This window comes from Cyclopterus lumpus, chromosome 17, assembly GCF_009769545.1.
Source record: "Cyclopterus lumpus isolate fCycLum1 chromosome 17, fCycLum1.pri, whole genome shotgun sequence".
Lineage (NCBI taxonomy): Eukaryota > Metazoa > Chordata > Actinopteri > Perciformes > Cyclopteridae > Cyclopterus > Cyclopterus lumpus.
In genome coordinates, this window is record NC_046982.1 from 23,495,870 (window position 1) to 23,514,619 (window position 18,750).

Sequence of the window (18,750 nt, forward strand, 5' to 3'; positions counted from 1 at the left end):
ACTGGGATCGAACCGGTAGTCAGGACTGGGATCAGAGCCGTAGTCAGGACAGGGATCGGACAGGTAGTCAGGACAGGTATCGGAGCCGTAGTCAGGACAGGGATCTGACCCGTAGTCAGGACAGGGATCGGACCGGAAGTCAGGACAGGGATCGGACTGGTAGTCAGGACTGGGATCGGACCGGTATTCAGGACTGGGATCGGACCGGTATTCAGGACTGGGATCAGACCGGTATTCAGGACTAGGATCGGACCGGTAGTCTGGACTGGGTTCGGACCGGTAGTCAGGACTGGGATCGGACCGGTAGTCAGGACTGGGATCGGACCGGTAGTCAGGACTGGGATCGGACCGGTAGTCAGGACTGGGATCGGACCGGTAGTCAGTATTCAGGACTGGGATCGAACCGGTAGTCAGGACTGGGATCAGAGCCGTAGTCAGGACAGGGATCGGACAGGTAGTCAGGACAGGTATCGGAGCCGTAGTCAGGACAGGGATCGGACAGGTAGTCAGGACAGGGATCGGAGCCGTAGTCAGGACAGGGATCGGAGCTGTAGTCAGGACAGGGATCGGACAGGTAGTCAGGACAGGGATTGGAGCCGTAGTCAGGACAGGGAACGGACTGGTAGTCAGGACAGGGATCGGAGCCGTAGTCAGGACAGGGAACGGACTGGTAGTCAGGACAGGTATCGGAGCCGTAGTCAGGACAGGGATCGGAGCCGTAGTCAGGACAGGTATCGGAGCCGTAGTCAGGACAGGGATTGGAGCTATAGTCAGGACAGGGATCGGACAGGTAGTCAGGACAGGGATCGGAGCCGTAGTCAGGACAGGGATTGGAGCTGTAGTCAGGACAGGGATCGGACAGGTAGTCAGGACAGGGATTGGAGCCGTAGTCAGGACAGGGAACGGACTGGTAGTCAGGACAGGGATCGGAGCCGTAGTCAGGACAGGGATCGGAGCCGTAGTCAGGACAGGGAACGGACTGGTAGTCAGGACAGGGATCGGAGCCGTAGTCAGGACAGGGAACGGACTGGTAGTCAGGACAGGTATCGGAGCCGTAGTCAGGACAGGGATTGGAGCTATAGTCAGGACAGGGATCGGACAGGTAGTCAGGACAGGGATCGGAGCCGTAGTCAGGACAGGGATCGGAGCTGTAGTCAGGACAGGGATCGGACAGGTAGTCAGGACAGGGATTGGAGCCGTAGTCAGGACAGGGAACGGACTGGTAGTCAGGACAGGGATCGGACCGGTAGTCAGTATTCAGGACTGGGATCGAACCGGTAGTCAGGACTGGGATCAGAGCCGTAGTCAGGACAGGGATCGGACAGGTAGTCAGGACAGGTATCGGAGCCGTAGTCAGGACAGGGATCGGACAGGTAGTCAGGACAGGGATCGGAGCCGTAGTCAGGACAGGGATTGGAGCTGTAGTCAGGACAGGGATCGGACAGGTAGTCAGTATTCAGGACTGGGATCGAACCGGTAGTCAGGACTGGGATCAGAGCCGTAGTCAGGACAGGGATCGGACAGGTAGTCAGGACAGGTATCGGAGCCGTAGTCAGGACAGGGAACGGACTGGTAGTCAGGACAGGTATCGGAGCCGTAGTCAGGACAGGGATTGGAGCTATAGTCAGGACAGGGATCGGACAGGTAGTCAGGACAGGGATCGGAGCCGTAGTCAGGACAGGGATTGGAGCTGTAGTCAGGACAGGGATCGGACAGGTAGTCAGGACAGGGATTGGAGCCGTAGTCAGGACAGGGAACGGACTGGTAGTCAGGACAGGGATCGGAGCCGTAGTCAGGACAGGGAACGGACTGGTAGTCAGGACAGGGATCGGAGCCGTAGTCAGGACAGGGATTGGAGCTGTAGTCAGGACAGGGAACGGACTGGTAGTCAGGACAGGGATTGGAGCTGTAGTCAGGACAGGGATTGGAGCCGTAGTCAGGACAGGGATTGGAGCCGTAGTCAGGAGAGGGATCGGACCGATAATCGGTACTGGAATCAGACTGGTGGAGTTATTACTCAGTCAGTCTGTAAGGCTGTAACTGGGAGCAGCTGTAACTGGGAGTAGTGGTCTTACTGGCAGTATCTCTTGTATTCATGTAGAGCAGGTCGTCCACAAGTCTCTTCCCCTCTGCTGCCGTCGTCTCTCTGCTCCAAAACCAAACACATTCCTGAAAATGAACAAACGGGTCAACCAAACTGGGAGATAAAAGATTCAACCTGATGAGCACAAATAAACCTCACCTGTATGACTGGAGTCAGGTGAGCTGCCATTGGCTGGTTCCAACCAGGTGAGAGATACTCTGTAATACTGAGAAACCAGAAACACAGTCCACTTACATTACATGTCATTTAGCTGACGCTTTTATCCAAAGCGACTTACAATAAGTGCATTAAATCATGAGTCCAAACTCAGAACAACAAGAATCAAGCAAGTACAATTTCTTCAATAAAGTTAAACTACAAAGTGCTATCAGTAAGAGACATTTAAGTGCTACTGAAGTGTTAAACTACAAAGTGCTATCAGTAAGAGACATTTAAGTGCTACTGAAGTGTTAAACTACAAAGTGCTATCAGTAAGAGCCATTTAAGTGCTACCAAAGTGCTACTACGGCGCTACCTTCCCTTTTCAAGGTAGTCGAAAAATATGTTTTTAGTTTGTGACGGAAGATGTAGAGACTTTCTGCTCTCCTGATGTCAATGGGAAGCTCGTTCCACCAATGAGGAGCCAGCACAGCAAACAGTCGTGATTTTGTTGAGTGTTTAGCTCGAAGTGAAGGAGCTACAAGCCGATTGGCAGAAGCCGAGTGAAGTGAACGAGCTGGGGTGTGAGGTTAGACCATGTCCTGAATGTAAGGTTAGACTATGTCCTGGGTGTGAGGTTAGACCATGTCCTGGGTGTGAGAGACCATGTCCTGGATGTAGACCGGACCCGATTTGTTTGCAGCACGGTACGCAAGTACCAATGTTTTGAAGCGGATGCTGCAGCCACCGGTAACCAGTGAAGGTCGCGGAGGAGCGGAGTAGTGTGGGTAAACCCTCTCAAGAGGATCTTACCTGTAGCAGCAGGTGCAGACGGGGCACGCTCCAGTCTCTCAGGTGGTAAAGGCAGTCTCTGGGGTGGTGGGCGTGAAGACCTTTGGTTCCACAGTCGGCAGAGAAACTACAGGCCTGGAAGATTAGAGGTCCAAATTAATTACTTCTAGAGAGTAAAGCAACGCGAGAGTTTGCTTCTCTTTGGGTGTGAACGCAGCATGAAGGAGAGTGAACATAACAGTTTTTTTTGCCCAGGCAAAGGTGATCATATATTTTATGGCCACATAAAATAACGTGGTGGGACGGATTCGGCCTGGGGGCCTTGAGTTTGACACCTGTGGTCTAAAGGGTCGAAGGCCTTTATTAGTCGCATGCACAACAATGGCAAGTGTGAAGCTCGTGTTTCAAACTCTTTAAACAGCACACAATATTTAAAAAGTAATATCTGTCTTAACATGACTTGCTGCAGTTTTCTATAAACATGATTCTACTGATATTATTGCACCTTCAAAAGGGAAACAACAATGACTGCTGCACCATATTATAGACCTTCTGAAGGTAAAAAACAATCAAAAGTGCTTCATGTTAAAAATAATAAAAAGAGACGAGACTCACCGATCCGGGCGTGAAGGGCCGACTGCAGCCTCCACAGAACTGATGCCGACACTGAGTGCAGGTGAAGTGAAGACAGCCTCCTCTGGAGAGACTGAAGACACTCTGACAGTTTGGACACTCTGAGGAAAAACAGTCAGAGAATCCCATTGAAGCACATGACACACGCTGCAGACCTTCACTTCCAACTGCTCCCCTCTGGGGGCGCTACAGAGCCCCGTATGAACCAGGAACAGCTTCTTCTCTCTGGGGGGTGCTACAGAGCTCCGTATGAACCAGGAACAGCTTCTTCCCTCTGGGGGTGCTACAGAACCCCGTATGAACCAGGAACAGCTTCTTCTCTCTGGGGGGTGCTACAGAGCTCCGTATGAACCAGGAACAGCTTCTTCTCTCTGGGGGGTGCTACAGAGCTCCGTATGAACCAGGAACAGCTTCTTCCCTCTGGGGGTGCTACAGAACCCCGTATGAACCAGGAACAGCTTCTTCTCTCTGGGGGGTGCTACAGAGCTCCGTATGAACCAGGAACAGCTTCTTCCCTCTGGGGGTGCTACAGAGCCCTGTATGAACCAGGAACAGCTTCTTCCCTCTGGGGGTGCTACAGAGCCCTGTATGAACCAGGAACAGCTTCTTCCCTCTGGCCGTCACTCTAATGAACAATTAATCACCACCTTTCTGCACTTATATCCAAAATTCATTATCCATTGTCATGTATATTATTCAACATCTATTTAGTTTTTGTATGTACTATTTAAATAGTTTCTGTTTTCTACTCCGTTGTCTTTAATGTCTCTTTCTATATTTCTTTTGTTTATTTGAGTCAAATTGTACACACATGTGCAATAATAAATCATAAATTTTTACATTACATTACATGTCATTTAGCTGACTCTTTTATCCAAAGCGACTTACAATAAGTGCATTAAACCATGAGTCCAAACTCAGAACAAGAATCAAGCAAGTACAATTTCTTCAATAAAGTTAAACTACAAAGTGCTATCAGTAAGAGACATTTAAGTGCTACTACAGCTCTACCTTCCCTATTCAAGGTGTAGTCACTAAGATGTGTTTTTAGTTTGTAGAGACTTCCTGTCCTGATGTCAATGGGGAGCTCGTTCCACCAATGAGGAGCCAGCACAGCAAACAGTTGTGACTTTGTTGAGTGTTTAGCTCGAAGTGAAGGAGCTACAAGCTGATTGGCTGAAGCCGAGCGAAGTGAACGGGCTGGGGTGTGAGGTTAGACCATGTCCTGGGTGTACGGTTAGACCATGTCCTGGGTGTACGGTTAGACCATGTCCTGGGTGTGAGGTTAGACCATGTCCTGGGTGTGAGGTTAGACCATGTCCTGGGTGTGAGGTTAGACCATGTCCTGGGTGTACGGTTAGACCATGTCCTGGGTGTACGGTTAGACCATGTCCTGGGTGTGAGGTTAGACCATGTCTTGGGTGTGAGGTTAGACCATGTCCTGGGTGTGAGGTTAGACCATGTCCTGGATGTGAGGTTAGACCATGTCCTGGATGTGAGGTTAGACCATGTCCTGGGTGTGAAGTTAGACCATGTCCTGGATGTGAGGTTAGACCATGTCCTGGGTGTGAGGTTAGACCATGTCTTGGGTGTGAGGTTAGACCATGTCCTGGATGTGAGGTTAGACCATGTCCTGGGTGTGAGGTTAGACCATGTCCTGGATGTGAGGTTAGACCATGTCCTGGGTGTGAAGTTAGACCATGTCCTGGGTGTGAGGTTAGACCATGTCCTGGGTGTGAGGTTAGACCATGTCCTGGATGTGAGGTTAGACCATGTCCTGGTGTGAGGTTAGACCATGTCCTGGGTGTGAGGTTAGACCATGTACTGGATGTGAGGTTAAACCATGTCCTGGATGTGAGGTTAGACCATGTCCTGGATGTGAGGTTAGACCATGTCCTGGGTGTGAGGTTAGACCATGTCCTGGGTGTGAGGTTAGACCATGTCCTGGGTGTGAGGTTAGACCATGTCCTGGGTGTGAGGTTAGACCATGTCCTGGGTGTGAGGTTAGACCATGTCCTGGATGTGAGGTTAGACCATGTCCTGGATGTAGACCAGACCCGATCTGTTCGCAGCACGGTACGTAAGTACCAATGTTTTGAAGCGGATGCTGCGGCCACCGGTAACCAGTGAAGGTCGCGGAGGAGCAGAGGATTGTGGGTAAATTTAGGTTGAAGACCAGTCGAGCAGCTGCATTCTGGATGAGCTGTAGAGGTCGAATGGCATTAGCAGGTAGACCTGAAGGAGGGAGTTACAGTAGTCCAGCCGTGAGATGACCAGAGCCTGGACCAGAACCTGTGCCGCCTTCTGAGTGAGAAGAGGTCGTATTCTCCTGATGTTGTACAGCATGTACCTACAGTAGCGTGTTGTTGTGGTAATGTTGGCTGTCAGGGAGAGTTGACTGACAGGTGTCACACCGAGGTTCCTGGCATTTGAATTGTATAGTGCTTTAAAAAGTTCAAAACAAACAATAGAAGCAACAACAATATAAACAAGAGAGATTACATCATCACAGTAAGAAACAAAATAAAAAAGTACTGAACTAGCATGGTTAAAGCAGATTTGAATAAATTAGTTTTAAGTGTTTAGAAAGAGAAGAGTGATGGAGAATGACTGAGATGATGGAGGAGAGCGCTCCAGAAGGGAGGTGCATCAATGGAGAAGGCCCTGTCCCCCCAGGTCCAATACTTGGTCAGAGTAGGGGGGGTAAGGAGGTTGGAATCTGCAGATCTGAGGTTGCGGGTGGAAGCGTTAATACGGAGGTCAGACAGGTAGGGTGGGGTGGTGGAGGAGGCTGTGGGTCTAGAGAGGGTCAGGTCTTTCGCCAGAGGAGGGAAGTCCTGGAGGGCAAGATGTCGTATTTATTCTCCAGCTGGATGTTGAAATAGTGACGGGTAGGAGAGGGATGCCTCCCCCTCAAGCTCCAGGGACCAGGGATTTAGGCTTAGCCCTGAGTGGTAGCTAGGACTCCTCGGGGACTGTGACCGGAGAGAAGCGGCGGCATCAGGAACATGGTCTATGGCTGTGTCGGTTTGTGCTGGACCTAAGATGATGGTGGATCCTGGATCTTGTGGATATTCTTCCTTCCAGCTCTGTGGTTGTCTCGGCTCCAACTAGGAGCGCAGCTCAGGTTTAAGTAAAGGTGACCGCTGACTTACAAAAGGGGGGATCTGGTGTTAGGGGGGACCTAGTGAGAGGGGAACTTGGTGTTAGGAGGACACCGTTTTAAGGTCCTGGTGTGAGGAGGACCCCGTTTTAAAGTCCTGGTGTTGTGTTAGTACCGATGCTGTTGTGGCTGAGCAGGATGCTGGTCTGGTGATCCAGATGGTTCTGCTGCTGCCAGGTTCTGAACTGGTGACAGGAGAGTCCCTGATGTTGAGGGGACCACTGCAGAAACATATACACACAAAGATGTCAACAACTGTGATCACTATAGTGTGTGTGTGTGTGTGTCTGTCTCTTACAGGAGATCTGCACTGACAGCAGGTACTCTTCTTACAGCTGGGACAGTCCATCCTCAACCTGTCAGCTTCATGAAGCATGCCGAAGGAACACTGACAGACACACACACACACACGCACACACACGCACACACACACACACACACACTATAAGAACTCTGATCTGGTCTAGTCTCGGCAGGACCGTGTCTAGTCTCTCTTACATGAGCACACCAGCAGAAGTTCGGCATGTCCTGCAGAGCTCGATCTCTGAGCTTCCTCTGAAAGAGTTCATGGATCTGAGGAGGCAGGAAGTGACGGATCTGCTCACAAACAACAAACAACTGATTATCTGGATGAATCAAACCCAGATACAGAAGAATGGGATAATGCTGGACTCTGGTCCGGAGACCCCTCACCTGTGTGTCCAGCAGGTTGAAGTATTCCATTCTTCCCTGACCTCTGACCTCCGGTCGGCCACACTGAGGACAAACCAGCTGATCAACGCTCTTCTCTTTAATGGCCGACAAGAAAAACGTCTTAAAACACGTCTGACACAAGAAGCACGAGCAGTGAGTCATGGTGATGATCTGCAGGAATTATAGACACAGAAGAAGAAGCAGGAGCAGTGAGTCATGGTGATGATCTGCAGGAATTATAGACACAGAAGAAGCAGAAAATATAGACACAGAGTCCCAAGTCTCTTAACTGCTTCCCTGTTTCGCTCACTTGTGTCATTTCCTTGCACGCACTCTTACGTATCGGTCTCTGACTGGATGAGCGGATCTCACCTTGCTGAAGGACACCTGCTCCTGACAGATGGGGCAGCTGTGAGTCAGGAACCTGAGAGCTGATGGGAGATCTCTGCTGAGTTGGACCGCCTCCATGACATCCGTGGGGCTGAAGCTCCGCCCCTCTAAGGTGACCAGAGACAGGAAGGTGGTCGCCTGGTCTGGAGGAAGACGAGCCGCCATCTGAAAGAGTACGAAGACACAGCTGAGACCACCTGAGACCTGCTGGACTACTGAGACCCAGTGGGCGTCCTCACCTTCATGATGTCCACTCCAGCAGCTGGTCCAGAATCAGGAACCACAGAACGTGTCGTGTTTCTGTCTGCTTCTAATTGGACCATCTGAACAGGTGACTCACACTGCTGGTCTCTGCTGGACTCTCCATCCAGCCTCAGAGCACCCATCCTCCTGCTGAGAGGGTCTGCAGGGGCAACACCTGCAGAGACCATACAGACTGTAGTACTGTACAGCTGTAGTACTCTGTACAATACTCTAGTACTCCTGTACAGTACAGCTATAGTACTCCTGTACAATACTCTGGTACTCCTGTACAGTACAGCTATAGTACTCCTGTACAATACTCTGGTACTCCTGTACAGTACAGCTGTAGTACCCCTGTACTGTACTCTAGTACTCCTGTACAGTACAGCTGTAGTACTCTGTACAATACTCTAGTACTCCTGTGCTGTACAGCTGTAGTACCCCTGTACAATGCTCTAGTACTCCTGTACAGTACAGCTTTATTACTCGGTACAGTACTGTAGTACTCCTGTACTGTACTTCTCAGGGGAGAGGTAAGGAGGCTGTCTGAAACAAGAAACTGTCGCCGGTGTTGACCTGAAGGTTATATGACCCGACGGTCATATGACACTAGCCTCACCTGAGGAAGAGGAGCCCAGGAAAGGGTTGTTGGAGGAGGACGATGAAGGAGGAGGTGCACTGAAGTCGATCCCCAGCAGCTCCTCAGTGTACGACCTTCTCACCCTCACCTCCCTGCCCTGCTCCCATTGGCTCGCTGCAACAGAGGGGGAGGGGCTTCGTCAAATCCCTTCAGAGACAAAGGTCCGATCAAGGCCTCAACCCTTGAACCCTCAGGGACTTAATGTCACCTGCTAAGTGGTTGAGTGTGAGAAGCTGTGAGGGCTTGAAATGGGGTAAATATCAATGGGTCAGCACTTTGCTGCAACACATCAGGTTACTAGGACAACGTCAACAAATATTGTGTAGAACTGTGTGTATATATTTTTTTAATTCGCGATTTAATGTCTTCCAGGTTGTTTCCCGACGAGATGAGACGTCATTTAAAATGGTCAAAACAGCTTCAATGACAATACAAAAAGTTTGGTGAATAAATCTGTCCTCTTACGACTCGAAAGGTCCTCAAGTCCTCTCCGGCTCCGTGGCTGTCCGAACCGGTGCGCACCAAGAGAGCCACTATGCGAGCATCGGAAAGGTAATGGCGAAAATCCAAACACGTCGGCGACCTGCTCTCCTATCAATCTCTTCTCTCCTCCTTCTCTGCAGCCAAAAGTCTGTTCTACCAATCCACAATCAAATCCTCTTTGTCAAACCCCAAAAAGCTCTTCTCCATTTTTTCCAACCTCCTTGACCCCCCTGGTCCCCCCCCTCCCTCCACCCTTCTACCAAGCCACTTTGTTGACTACTTCACAAAAAAGATAGACTACATACGCTCTTCATTTACTAATCCATCTTCCACACCAACACCTCCAGCAACTTCACCTTCTTCCCCCTCGCTTTCCTCTTTTATCCCCCTGTCTCCTAATCAAGTTCTTACCTTGGTAACCTCTGACCCCCCAACCACCTGCCCCCTTGACCCCATCCCGTCTCACATTCTCCAGTCCATTGCTCCGGACCTTCTTCCCTTTCTCACCCATCTTATTAACACCTCCCTCTCAACCGGCTGTTTCCCCAACTCTCTGAAGGAGGCAAGAGTCAACCCTCTCCTGAAGAAACCCACTCTCGACCCATCTGAAGTCAATAACTACAGACCTGTCTCTCTCCTTCCCTTCCTTTCCAAAACTCTAGAGCGAGCTATCTTTAACCAAGTCTCCTTCTATCTCCACAGTAACAACCTTCTAGACCCCCACCAGTCTGTATTTAAGGCAGGCCACTCAACAGAGACTGCCCTCCTTGCTGTCTCTGAGCAGCTTCACACTGCTAGAGCAGTCTCTCTCTCCTCTGTCCTCATCCTTCTAGACCTTTCCGCTGCCTTTGACAGTGAACCACCAGATCCTCATGTCCTCCCTCCAGGACCTGGGTATCTCAGGCACCGCGCTCTCACTCTTCTCATCCTACCTTAACGACCGCTCTTACCGGGTAACCTGGAGAGGATCTGTGTCTGAGCCTTGTCCTCTGACTACTGGGGTCCCTCAGGGTTCAGTCCTTGGTCCTCTTCTCCTCTCTCTGTACACCAACTCTCTCGGCTCTGTCATTCACTCGCATGGCTTCACCTACCACAGCTATGCTGACGACACCCAACTGATCCTCTTGTTTCCCCAATCTGAAACACAGGTAGCAGCACGAATCTCTGCCTGTCTCACCGACATCTCTCAGTGGATGTCTGACCGACATCTCTCAGTGGATGTCTGACTGACATCTCTCAGTGGATGTCTGCACACCACCTGAAAATTAACCCGGACAAGACTGAACTTCTCCTCCTTCCAGGAAAAGGCTCTCCCACCCACGACCTGACTATCACCTTCAACAACTCAGTGTTGGCTCCGACTCCGACTGCCATGAACCTCGGTGTGACACTCGACAGTCAACTCTCCCTGACTGCCAACATTACCACGATAACACGCTCCTGTAGGTACATGCTGTACAACATCAGGAGAATACGACCTCTTCTCACTCAGAAGGCGGCACAGGTTCTGGTCCAGGTTCTGGTCCAGGCTCTGGTCATCTCACGTCTAGACTATTGCAACTCCCTCCTTCAGGTCTACCTGCTAATGCCATTCGACCTCTACAGCTCATCCAGAATGCAGCTGCTCAACTGGTCTTCAACCTCCTGAAATTTACCCACAATCCTCCGCTCCTCCGCGACCTTCACTGTGTTACCAGTGGCCGCAGCATCCGCTTCAAAACATTGGTACTTGCGTACCGTGCTGTGAACAGATCGGGTCCGGTCTACATCCAGGACATGGTCAAACCGTACACCCAGGACATGGTCTAACCTTACATCCAGGACATGGTCTAACCTCACACCCCACCTCGTTCACTTCGCTCGGCTTCTGCCAATCGGCTTGTAGTTCCGTCACTACGAGCTAAACACTCAAAGTCACGGTATATGTATGTATGTATGTATGTATGTATGTGTATATATATACATACACATATATACATATTGCAACTCCCTCCTTCAGGTCTACCTGCTAATGCCATTCGACCTCTACAGCTCATCCAGAATGCAGCTGCTCGACTGGTCTTCAACCTCCTAAATTTACCCACACGACCTTCACTGGTTACCAGTGGCCGCCCGCATCCGCTTCCAAACATTGGTACTTGCGTACCGTGCTGCGAACAGATCGGATCCGGTCTACATCCAGGACATGGTCTAACCTCACATCCAGGACATGGTCTAACCTCACACCCAGGGCATGGTCTAACCTTACACCCAGGACATGGTCTAACCTTACATCCAGGACATGGTCTAACCTCACACCCAGGGCATGGTCTAACCCTACACCCAGGACATGGTCTAACCTCACACCCCAGCCCGTTCACTTCGCTCGGCTTCAGCCAATCGGCTCGTAGCTCCGTCACTTCGAGCTAAACACTCAACAAAATCACGACTGTTTGCTGTGCTGGCTCCTCATTGGTGGAACGAGCTCCCCATTGACATCAGGACAGCAAAAAGTCTCTACATTTTCCGTCGCAAACTAAAAACACATCTTTTCCGACTATACCTTGAATAGGGAGGGTAGAGCCGTAGTAGCACTCTAGTAGCACTTAAAATGGCACTTACAGATAGTACTCTGTAGTTTAACGTTATTGAAGAAATTGTACTTGCTTGATTCTTGTTGTTCTGAGTTTGGTTTAATGCACTTATTGTAAGTCGCTTTGGATAAAAGCGTCAGCTAAATGACATGTAATGTAATGTAATGTACATACACATTATATATGTGTATGTGTGTGTGTATATATATATATATATATATATATATACACACACACATACATACATACATACATATGATTGGACCAAACACACATTAGTACAGTTAAGTTTACCTTTCCGTCCAGACAGGTGGGGCGAGGTCAGGGAGACATAATGGCTCTGCGGAGAGGAGGTGGGATGATGGATGCTGCAGGAGGAAAAAACTAAAATATAATAACTCTGTTTTCATGCGTTCACTGACATCATGAACATCACAGCAGGATGTTTGAACTTCGACCTTTGGGCAGACACCTGCACACTTGCAGGGGGCGTGGCTTGTACAGGAGACCTGGCATACAGGGGCGTGTCCCTCTGAAAGGCCCGCCTCATCTCTGACACAAGCATTGACAGGTTGGACACGCCCTGACAGAAAGTTACAGACAGCATTATTCTAATATTGACTGATTTTAGCTGGAGTCTTACGCGAGTCCAGTTGGTCTGAGCGTGCACAGAGGGTCTTACGTGAGTCCAGTTGGTCAGTCCGTCCAGCAGGACATTGCCAGAGGTGTCCACGCAGGAACAGGACGGGTTGATCACCATGGAGACGGAGGGACAGATGAAACAGCGAGGTCTGGACACCGGGTGGGTCTCATGAAGCCAGATGCACACTGGGATATTATACTCACTTCCTGGAAAGACACACACACACAAGTCCTTAAAGCAGACCAGGACTGGGCGAGACCACATCAGACCAGGTTTTATATAGTGATAATAAATAAAACATGAGGTTCTTTATTGTGTATGTTCTATTTCATCATTCCTGACCGCCAGAGGTGGTGCTTAGCACTGGATATCTTCCGTCTAGCACACACGCAGGTCGAGTCTTAATAAGTCCCCTGTGACCTCAGATGACCCCCAGCCGGGTATAAGTTCCGGCATCATTCTGAGATGCGACCAGTGGTCGGAGTTGCGGTTCTCTCGCCCTCCAAAGGCTGCGACAAGCTGTACCTCTTAGGAGGGAGATGGTGCGTTTTCTACATTCGGACCATCGAGCCGGACAGGAGGACACACCAATCTCCGGGCTTCACCGGGTTGGACACCTTTACGCCGTCAACGGGTGAAATTGCATAACATTGACAGCAGATTCCACGGTTGGCAGAACGCCCTCGCTCCTGTTAATCGAGTGGAACACTAACGAGAGCGTGTGCGCTCGGTGTGGCTAGACTACTACACTGTCGCGACTGGCTTTCAGTGAGTGTCACGCTCAGGCTAACTGGTGGGACACTAGTTAGGTTAAGTCGATACTGATAGCGTGTACATTGACCTCGATAACATTCCCGCTGTTATGACTAGCAGAGTGTCTCCACTCAGGCTAACTTGATTCCACGCTAATTCTGACAGCTACCATACTAGTGAAGAGTGTCCTCGCTCCCTCTCACTAGGCAGACGGTTTCTAGCCTGTCTTCACAGGAACTGTTTCCACCGTAGCACAGTGCTCTCGCTCAGGCTTACTCGTGGGACGCTAATAATTACAGCTACTGTACTAGTGAAGTGTCCTCACTTCATGTCACTAGATAGGCTGTTTTCTAAACTGTTTCCACATAACCTGGGTCCACAGTAGCACAGTGCTCTTGCTTAGGTTTATTGCTAGGTCACCAGTATTCACTGCTACCAGTCTAGTGAGGAAAATGCCTGCGCTCCCCTCTCACCAGACAGACTTTTTTCTGACCTGTTTCCACAGTGACAGAGTGCTCCCGCTCAAGCTTATTGGTAGGAAACCAATAATTACAGCTACCGTACTAGTGAAGAGAATGTCCTCGCTCCCTCTCACTGACTGTTCCCCGCCTCTCTCTAGCAGTCAGCAGAGCGCCCGCCGCTCAGACTGACTTAGTAGCCCACATCAATTAGCAGTCACGGCTGTGTCTAACTATCCGGCTGTAGGACCTGTATGGCTCCTCTCCAGCCTGAAGACGGGGCCTCTCGGAGAGCCTGTGCATGAACTGCGGCATCATGCCTTGCGCAGTAAGGGCCGCTAGATTGGCCGAGGTGGAACACCTGAGGGGTGAAGTTAACCTCTTCCTTCAGGGCTGCCAGATCCAGCCCAACCTACCCGTTTCAAATGCCGGCGCTCCCCTCAAGTGGATCTGCTGACCTCCGAACTGGCTCAGAGGAAGTCGCTTCTCCTGACTCTCCACCCTAGTGCAGTGAGGATTGAGGCATCAGATCCACCAGCGGCTGAGCCGGTCCCAGAGGAGGATGTTATCTCAGTGTAAGCCAATCTCTTTACTGAACACAGTAACGAGCGCCCTCCCAGGCTTCTGAGCCTGGCTCTCGTTCCTCAGCCCATGGGCCTTCGGAGGAGGCAGTCGTCTACTCCATGGGGTCTGTCATTCGCAGGGCACTGGCATGCCAGCAGTTAGACATAGAACAGGTGGAACCCCTGCCTGGTAGAGCTTTCTTCAGGCGCTTTCCCGCACCTGCCATCTTTTCTAGCGCTCTCTCCCGTCTTAAGTTAGATGGCCGAACCCTGGCGGCATTTAGGAGGCGGCAAAATGTGGCCTTCCATTGAGCCGACTATTGCGTCCCTCAGAGTTTTCACCCAAAGAGACTCCCAGGTGCCCTCAAGCCCAATTGGTTGACAGACTACCAATTTCCTGTGCTTACAACACGGCAACTCCCCTCTCCTATCTCGTTATTTTGCCTCAGCTTCTCTGCAGCAGGCTACTATCGACATTTCTGCCACCAGACTCAGTGATGCTTCACTGCAGGCGTTTACACTTATGTCGAGGGAACCTGGGCGCCTTATGTCCACCAGGGTTCAGACCCGCTGTGTGGCTGGCGCAGTCACCCTTGTGGGAGGACCCTTCATACTGTCTCAGTCAAACCTGGGGAGCTGTTCGGCTCGGCTGCTCTGAAGGCGCGGCAGCGCACTGTACAAGCTGGTCAGACCAGGCAGCTGGTCTTCACAGGCCTTTTTTCAGGTTCCTATTTTGCCTCACCACAGACAGTTCCTTTGTTTCGCTTTCCAAAGCCGTTATTCTCAGGGTGCTTTTGGACTTTCCCACGAGTCTTCACAATGTGTGTTACTGCTGCCCTTTCCCCTGCAATCACAGGGCGTGAAAATACTGCCGTACCTTAAACAATTGGCTGGTCTATGCACCACCCCTGTTTAAGGCCGCACAGGACACTGCTTGCCTTCCCTCTCTCATGCGGCCCTGTGGTGCCTCGGTGAACATGGAGAAGAGCTCTCCGAGCCACTCTCAGATCATAACCTTCACTAATAACAGCCACTATGAGGGCCTGTCCGTCATTCAACTGGGTGGACGGCATCCTCCGCAGCCTTCCACTCTTCTGAGGGGGCAGGCGGTTGGTCTCTGGCACACTTGTGTCTCAACCAGCCTATCCAGCTTGCACAGTTTGAACCCCACCATAACTGTTAGTCGGTTATGGTGGATCTAAGAGGGTCTGTGCCCTTGCCAAACAGCGCCTGTCCCACTGGATAGTGGGGGCCATTGCCTGTGCATACAGAGGGAACGTCCGTGCTATGCCATCCGGAGTAAGGGGCCGTTCTACAAAGAGTGTTTCCATGTCAGGGGCAACCCTGAGAGGTGTGCCCGTGGAGGATATATGTGCTGCAGCCTTAGGGGCATCACAGAGCACATTCACCAGAGACTACAGAGTGAACGTTGCAACCCTCCATCCACTGGAGGTGGTTCTTTGTCCAAATTCCTCAGCTTGAGCCATACGAAGTCACAGGTGACTTTGTTGTTATTAAGAATCGACGTGCGTGTACGCGAGATGGAAGATATCCAGTGCTAAGCACTGCATCTGGCGGTCATCCAGGATTCATAGAACCGTAGTTACATACGTAACTTCAAGTTCATGTGACAATAAATACAACATGAGGTTCTTTAGTGTGTATGTTCATGTGATGATCAATACAACGTGAGGTCCTTTAATGTGTATGTTCATGTGATGATCAATACAACGTGAGGTTCTTTAATGTGTATGTTCATGTGATGATAAATACAACGTGAGGTTCTTTAGTGTGTATGTTCATGTGGTAATATATACAACATCTGCAGAAGAGGCACCTTCATAGTGAACAGGAACAGTCCCAGACAAATACACCAGCTTCTTCTTTTTGGTTGGAAAACCTGTCGGGACAAAAAACATTAATCTTCAGCTTCATTAATCAATTGAATCCAAATTCGGGTATGTGTATATATATATATATATATATATATATATATATATATATATATACATATACACACACACACACATATATATATATATATATATATATATATATATATATATATATATATATACACACACATATACATATATTACATTACATGTCATTTAGCTGACGCTTTTATCCAAAGCGACTTACAATAAGTGCATTAAACCGTGAGTCCAAACTCAGAACAACAAGAATCAAGCAAGTACAATTTCTTCAATAAAGTCAAACTACAAAGTACTATCCGTAAGTGCCATTTAAGTGCTACTAAAGTGCTATCGGTAAGGGACATTTAAGTGCTACTACGGCATTTAAGTGCTACCTATTCAAGGTATATTCGAAAAAGATGTGTTTTTAGTTTCCGACGGAAGATGTAGAGACTTTCTGCTGTCCTGATGTCAATGGGGAGCTCGTTCCACCAATGAGGAGCCAGCACAGCAAACAGTCGTGATTTAGCTCGAAGTGAAGGAGCTACAAGCAGATTGGCAGAAGCCGAGCGAAGTGAACGGGCTGGGGTGTACGGTTTGACCATGTCCTGGATGTAGACTGGACCCGATCTGTTCGCAGCACGGTACGCAAGTACCAGTGTTTTGAAGCGGATGCGGGCGGCCACCGGTAACCAGTGAAGGTCGCGGAGGAGCGGAGTAGTGTGGGTAAATTTTCGGTCGGTTGAAGACCAGTCGAGCAGCTGCATTCTGGATGAGCTGTAGAGGTCGAATGGCATTAGCAGGAAGACCTGCCAAGAGGGAGTTGCAATAGTCCAGCCGTGAGATGACCAGAGCCTGGACCAGAACCTGTGCCGCCTTCTGAGTGAGAAGGGGTCGGATTCTCCTGATGTTGTACAGCATGTACCTACAGGAGCGTGTTATTGCGGCAATGTTGGCAGTCAGGGAGAGTTGACTGTCGAGCGTCACTCCGAGGTTCCTGGCAGTCGGAGTCGGAACCAGCACTGAGTCGTTGAAGTTAATAGATAGGTCGTGGGTGGGAGAGCCTTTTCCTGGAAGGAGGAGAAGTTCAGTCTTGTCCGGGTTAATTTTCAGGTGGTGTGCGGACATCCACTGAGAGATGTCGGTCAGACAGGCAGAGATTCGTGGTGCTACCCGTGCTTCAGATTGGGGAAACGAGAGGATCAGTTGGGTGTCGTCAGCATAGCTGTGGTAGGTGAAGCCATGCGAGCGAATGACAGAGCCAAGAGAGTTGGTGTACAGAGAGAAGAGAAGAGGACCAAGGACTGAACCTTGAGGGACCCCGGTAGTCAGAGGACAAGGCTCAGACACAGATCCTCTCCAGGTTACCCGGTAAGAGCGGTCGGTGAGATAGGATGAGAAGAGTGAGAGCGCGGTGCCTGAGATACCCAGGTCCTGGAGGGAGGACAAGAGGATCTGGTGGTTCACTGTGTCAAAAGCAGCGGAAAGGTCTAGAAGGATGAGGACAGAGGAGAGAGAGGCTGCTCTAGCAGTGTGAAGCTGCTCAGAGACAGCAAGGAGGGCAGTCTCTGTTGAGTGGCCTGTCTTGAATCCAGACTGGTGGGGGTCTAGAAGGTTGTTACAGTGAAGAAAGGAGGAGACTTGGTTAAAGATAGCTCGCTCTAGAGTTTTGGAGAGGAAGGGAAGGAGAGAGACAGGTCTGTAGTTGTTGACTTCAGATGGGTCGAGAGTGGGTTTCTTCAGGAGAGGGTTGACTCTTGCCTCCTTCAGAGAGTTGGGGAAACAGCCGGTTGAGAGGGAGGTGTTAATGAGATGGGTGAGAAAGGGAAGAAGGTCAGGAGCAATGGACTGGAGAAGGTGAGAAGGGATGGGGTCAAGGGGGCAGGTGGTTGGGCGGGCAGAGGTTACTAAGGTAAGAACTTGATTGGGAGACAGGGGGATAAAAGAGGAAAACAAGGGGGAAGAAGGTGAAGTTACTGGAGGTGTAGTTGAGGAAGATGGATTAGTAAATGAAGAGTGTATGTCGTCTATCTTTTTTGTAAAGTAGTCAACAAAGTGGCTTGGTAGAAGGGTGGAGGGAGGGGGGGGAACAGGGGGGTCAAGGAGGTTGGAAAAAATTGAGAAGAGCTTTTTAGGGTTAGATGAAGAGGATTCGATTCTGGATTGATAGAACAAACTTTTGGCTGCAGTGATGGACGCAGAGAAGGAGGAGAGAAGAGATTGATAGGCAAGCAGGTCACTAGCGTGTTTGGATTTACGCCATTTCCTTTCCGCTGCTCGCATTGTGGCTCTCTCGGCGCGCACCGGTTCGGACAGCCACGGAGCCGGAGAGGACTTGAGGACCTTTAGAGTCGTAAGAGGACTTGCGGACCTTTCGAGTCGTAAGAGGACAGAGAGAATCAAGAGAGGACGACAGCGTAGAGAGAAGAGTGTCAGTGGCAGAGTCAGGCTGCATAAGTGTGAAGGAATCGGTTGAAGGGAGGGCTGACAGAACAGAGGAGGCCGGAGAGGAGGGTGAGAGGGTACGGATGTTGCGACGGACAGGTGCAGAGTCCGTTGTGGGAG

At 50.2% G+C, this 18,750-nt stretch overlaps 1 protein-coding gene across 14 annotated transcripts in view; it reads right to left on the reverse strand.

Annotated features, from left to right (window-relative positions):
- The window catches only part of si:dkey-181m9.8 (E3 ubiquitin-protein ligase RNF31), a 31,413-nt gene that overhangs the window by 8,838 nt on the left and 3,825 nt on the right, over window positions 1-18,750 (reverse strand). For 7 of the 14 annotated variants that reach the window (XM_034555021.1, XM_034555020.1, XM_034555030.1 and 4 more), the window contains 15 exons: window positions 16,107-16,169; window positions 12,535-12,701; window positions 12,311-12,435; window positions 12,147-12,220; window positions 8,776-8,910; window positions 8,153-8,331; window positions 7,896-8,078; window positions 7,524-7,694; window positions 7,329-7,427; window positions 7,129-7,218; window positions 6,946-7,051; window positions 3,650-3,768; window positions 3,056-3,169; window positions 2,243-2,309; window positions 2,076-2,169 (listed from right to left, as the gene is read on the reverse strand). In XM_034555021.1, the coding sequence (XP_034410912.1) occupies window positions 2,076-2,169; window positions 2,243-2,309; window positions 3,056-3,169; window positions 3,650-3,768; window positions 6,946-7,051; window positions 7,129-7,218; window positions 7,329-7,427; window positions 7,524-7,694; window positions 7,896-8,078; window positions 8,153-8,331; window positions 8,776-8,910; window positions 12,147-12,220; window positions 12,311-12,435; window positions 12,535-12,701; window positions 16,107-16,169 (1,786 nt within the window). The remainder of the gene's footprint in view (window positions 1-2,075; window positions 2,170-2,242; window positions 2,310-3,055; window positions 3,170-3,649; window positions 3,769-6,945; window positions 7,052-7,128; window positions 7,219-7,328; window positions 7,428-7,523; window positions 7,695-7,895; window positions 8,079-8,152; window positions 8,332-8,775; window positions 8,911-12,146; window positions 12,221-12,310; window positions 12,436-12,534; window positions 12,702-16,106; window positions 16,170-18,750) is intronic. The other 7 variants (XM_034555028.1, XM_034555029.1, XM_034555027.1 and 4 more) reach the window with 6 other exon arrangements.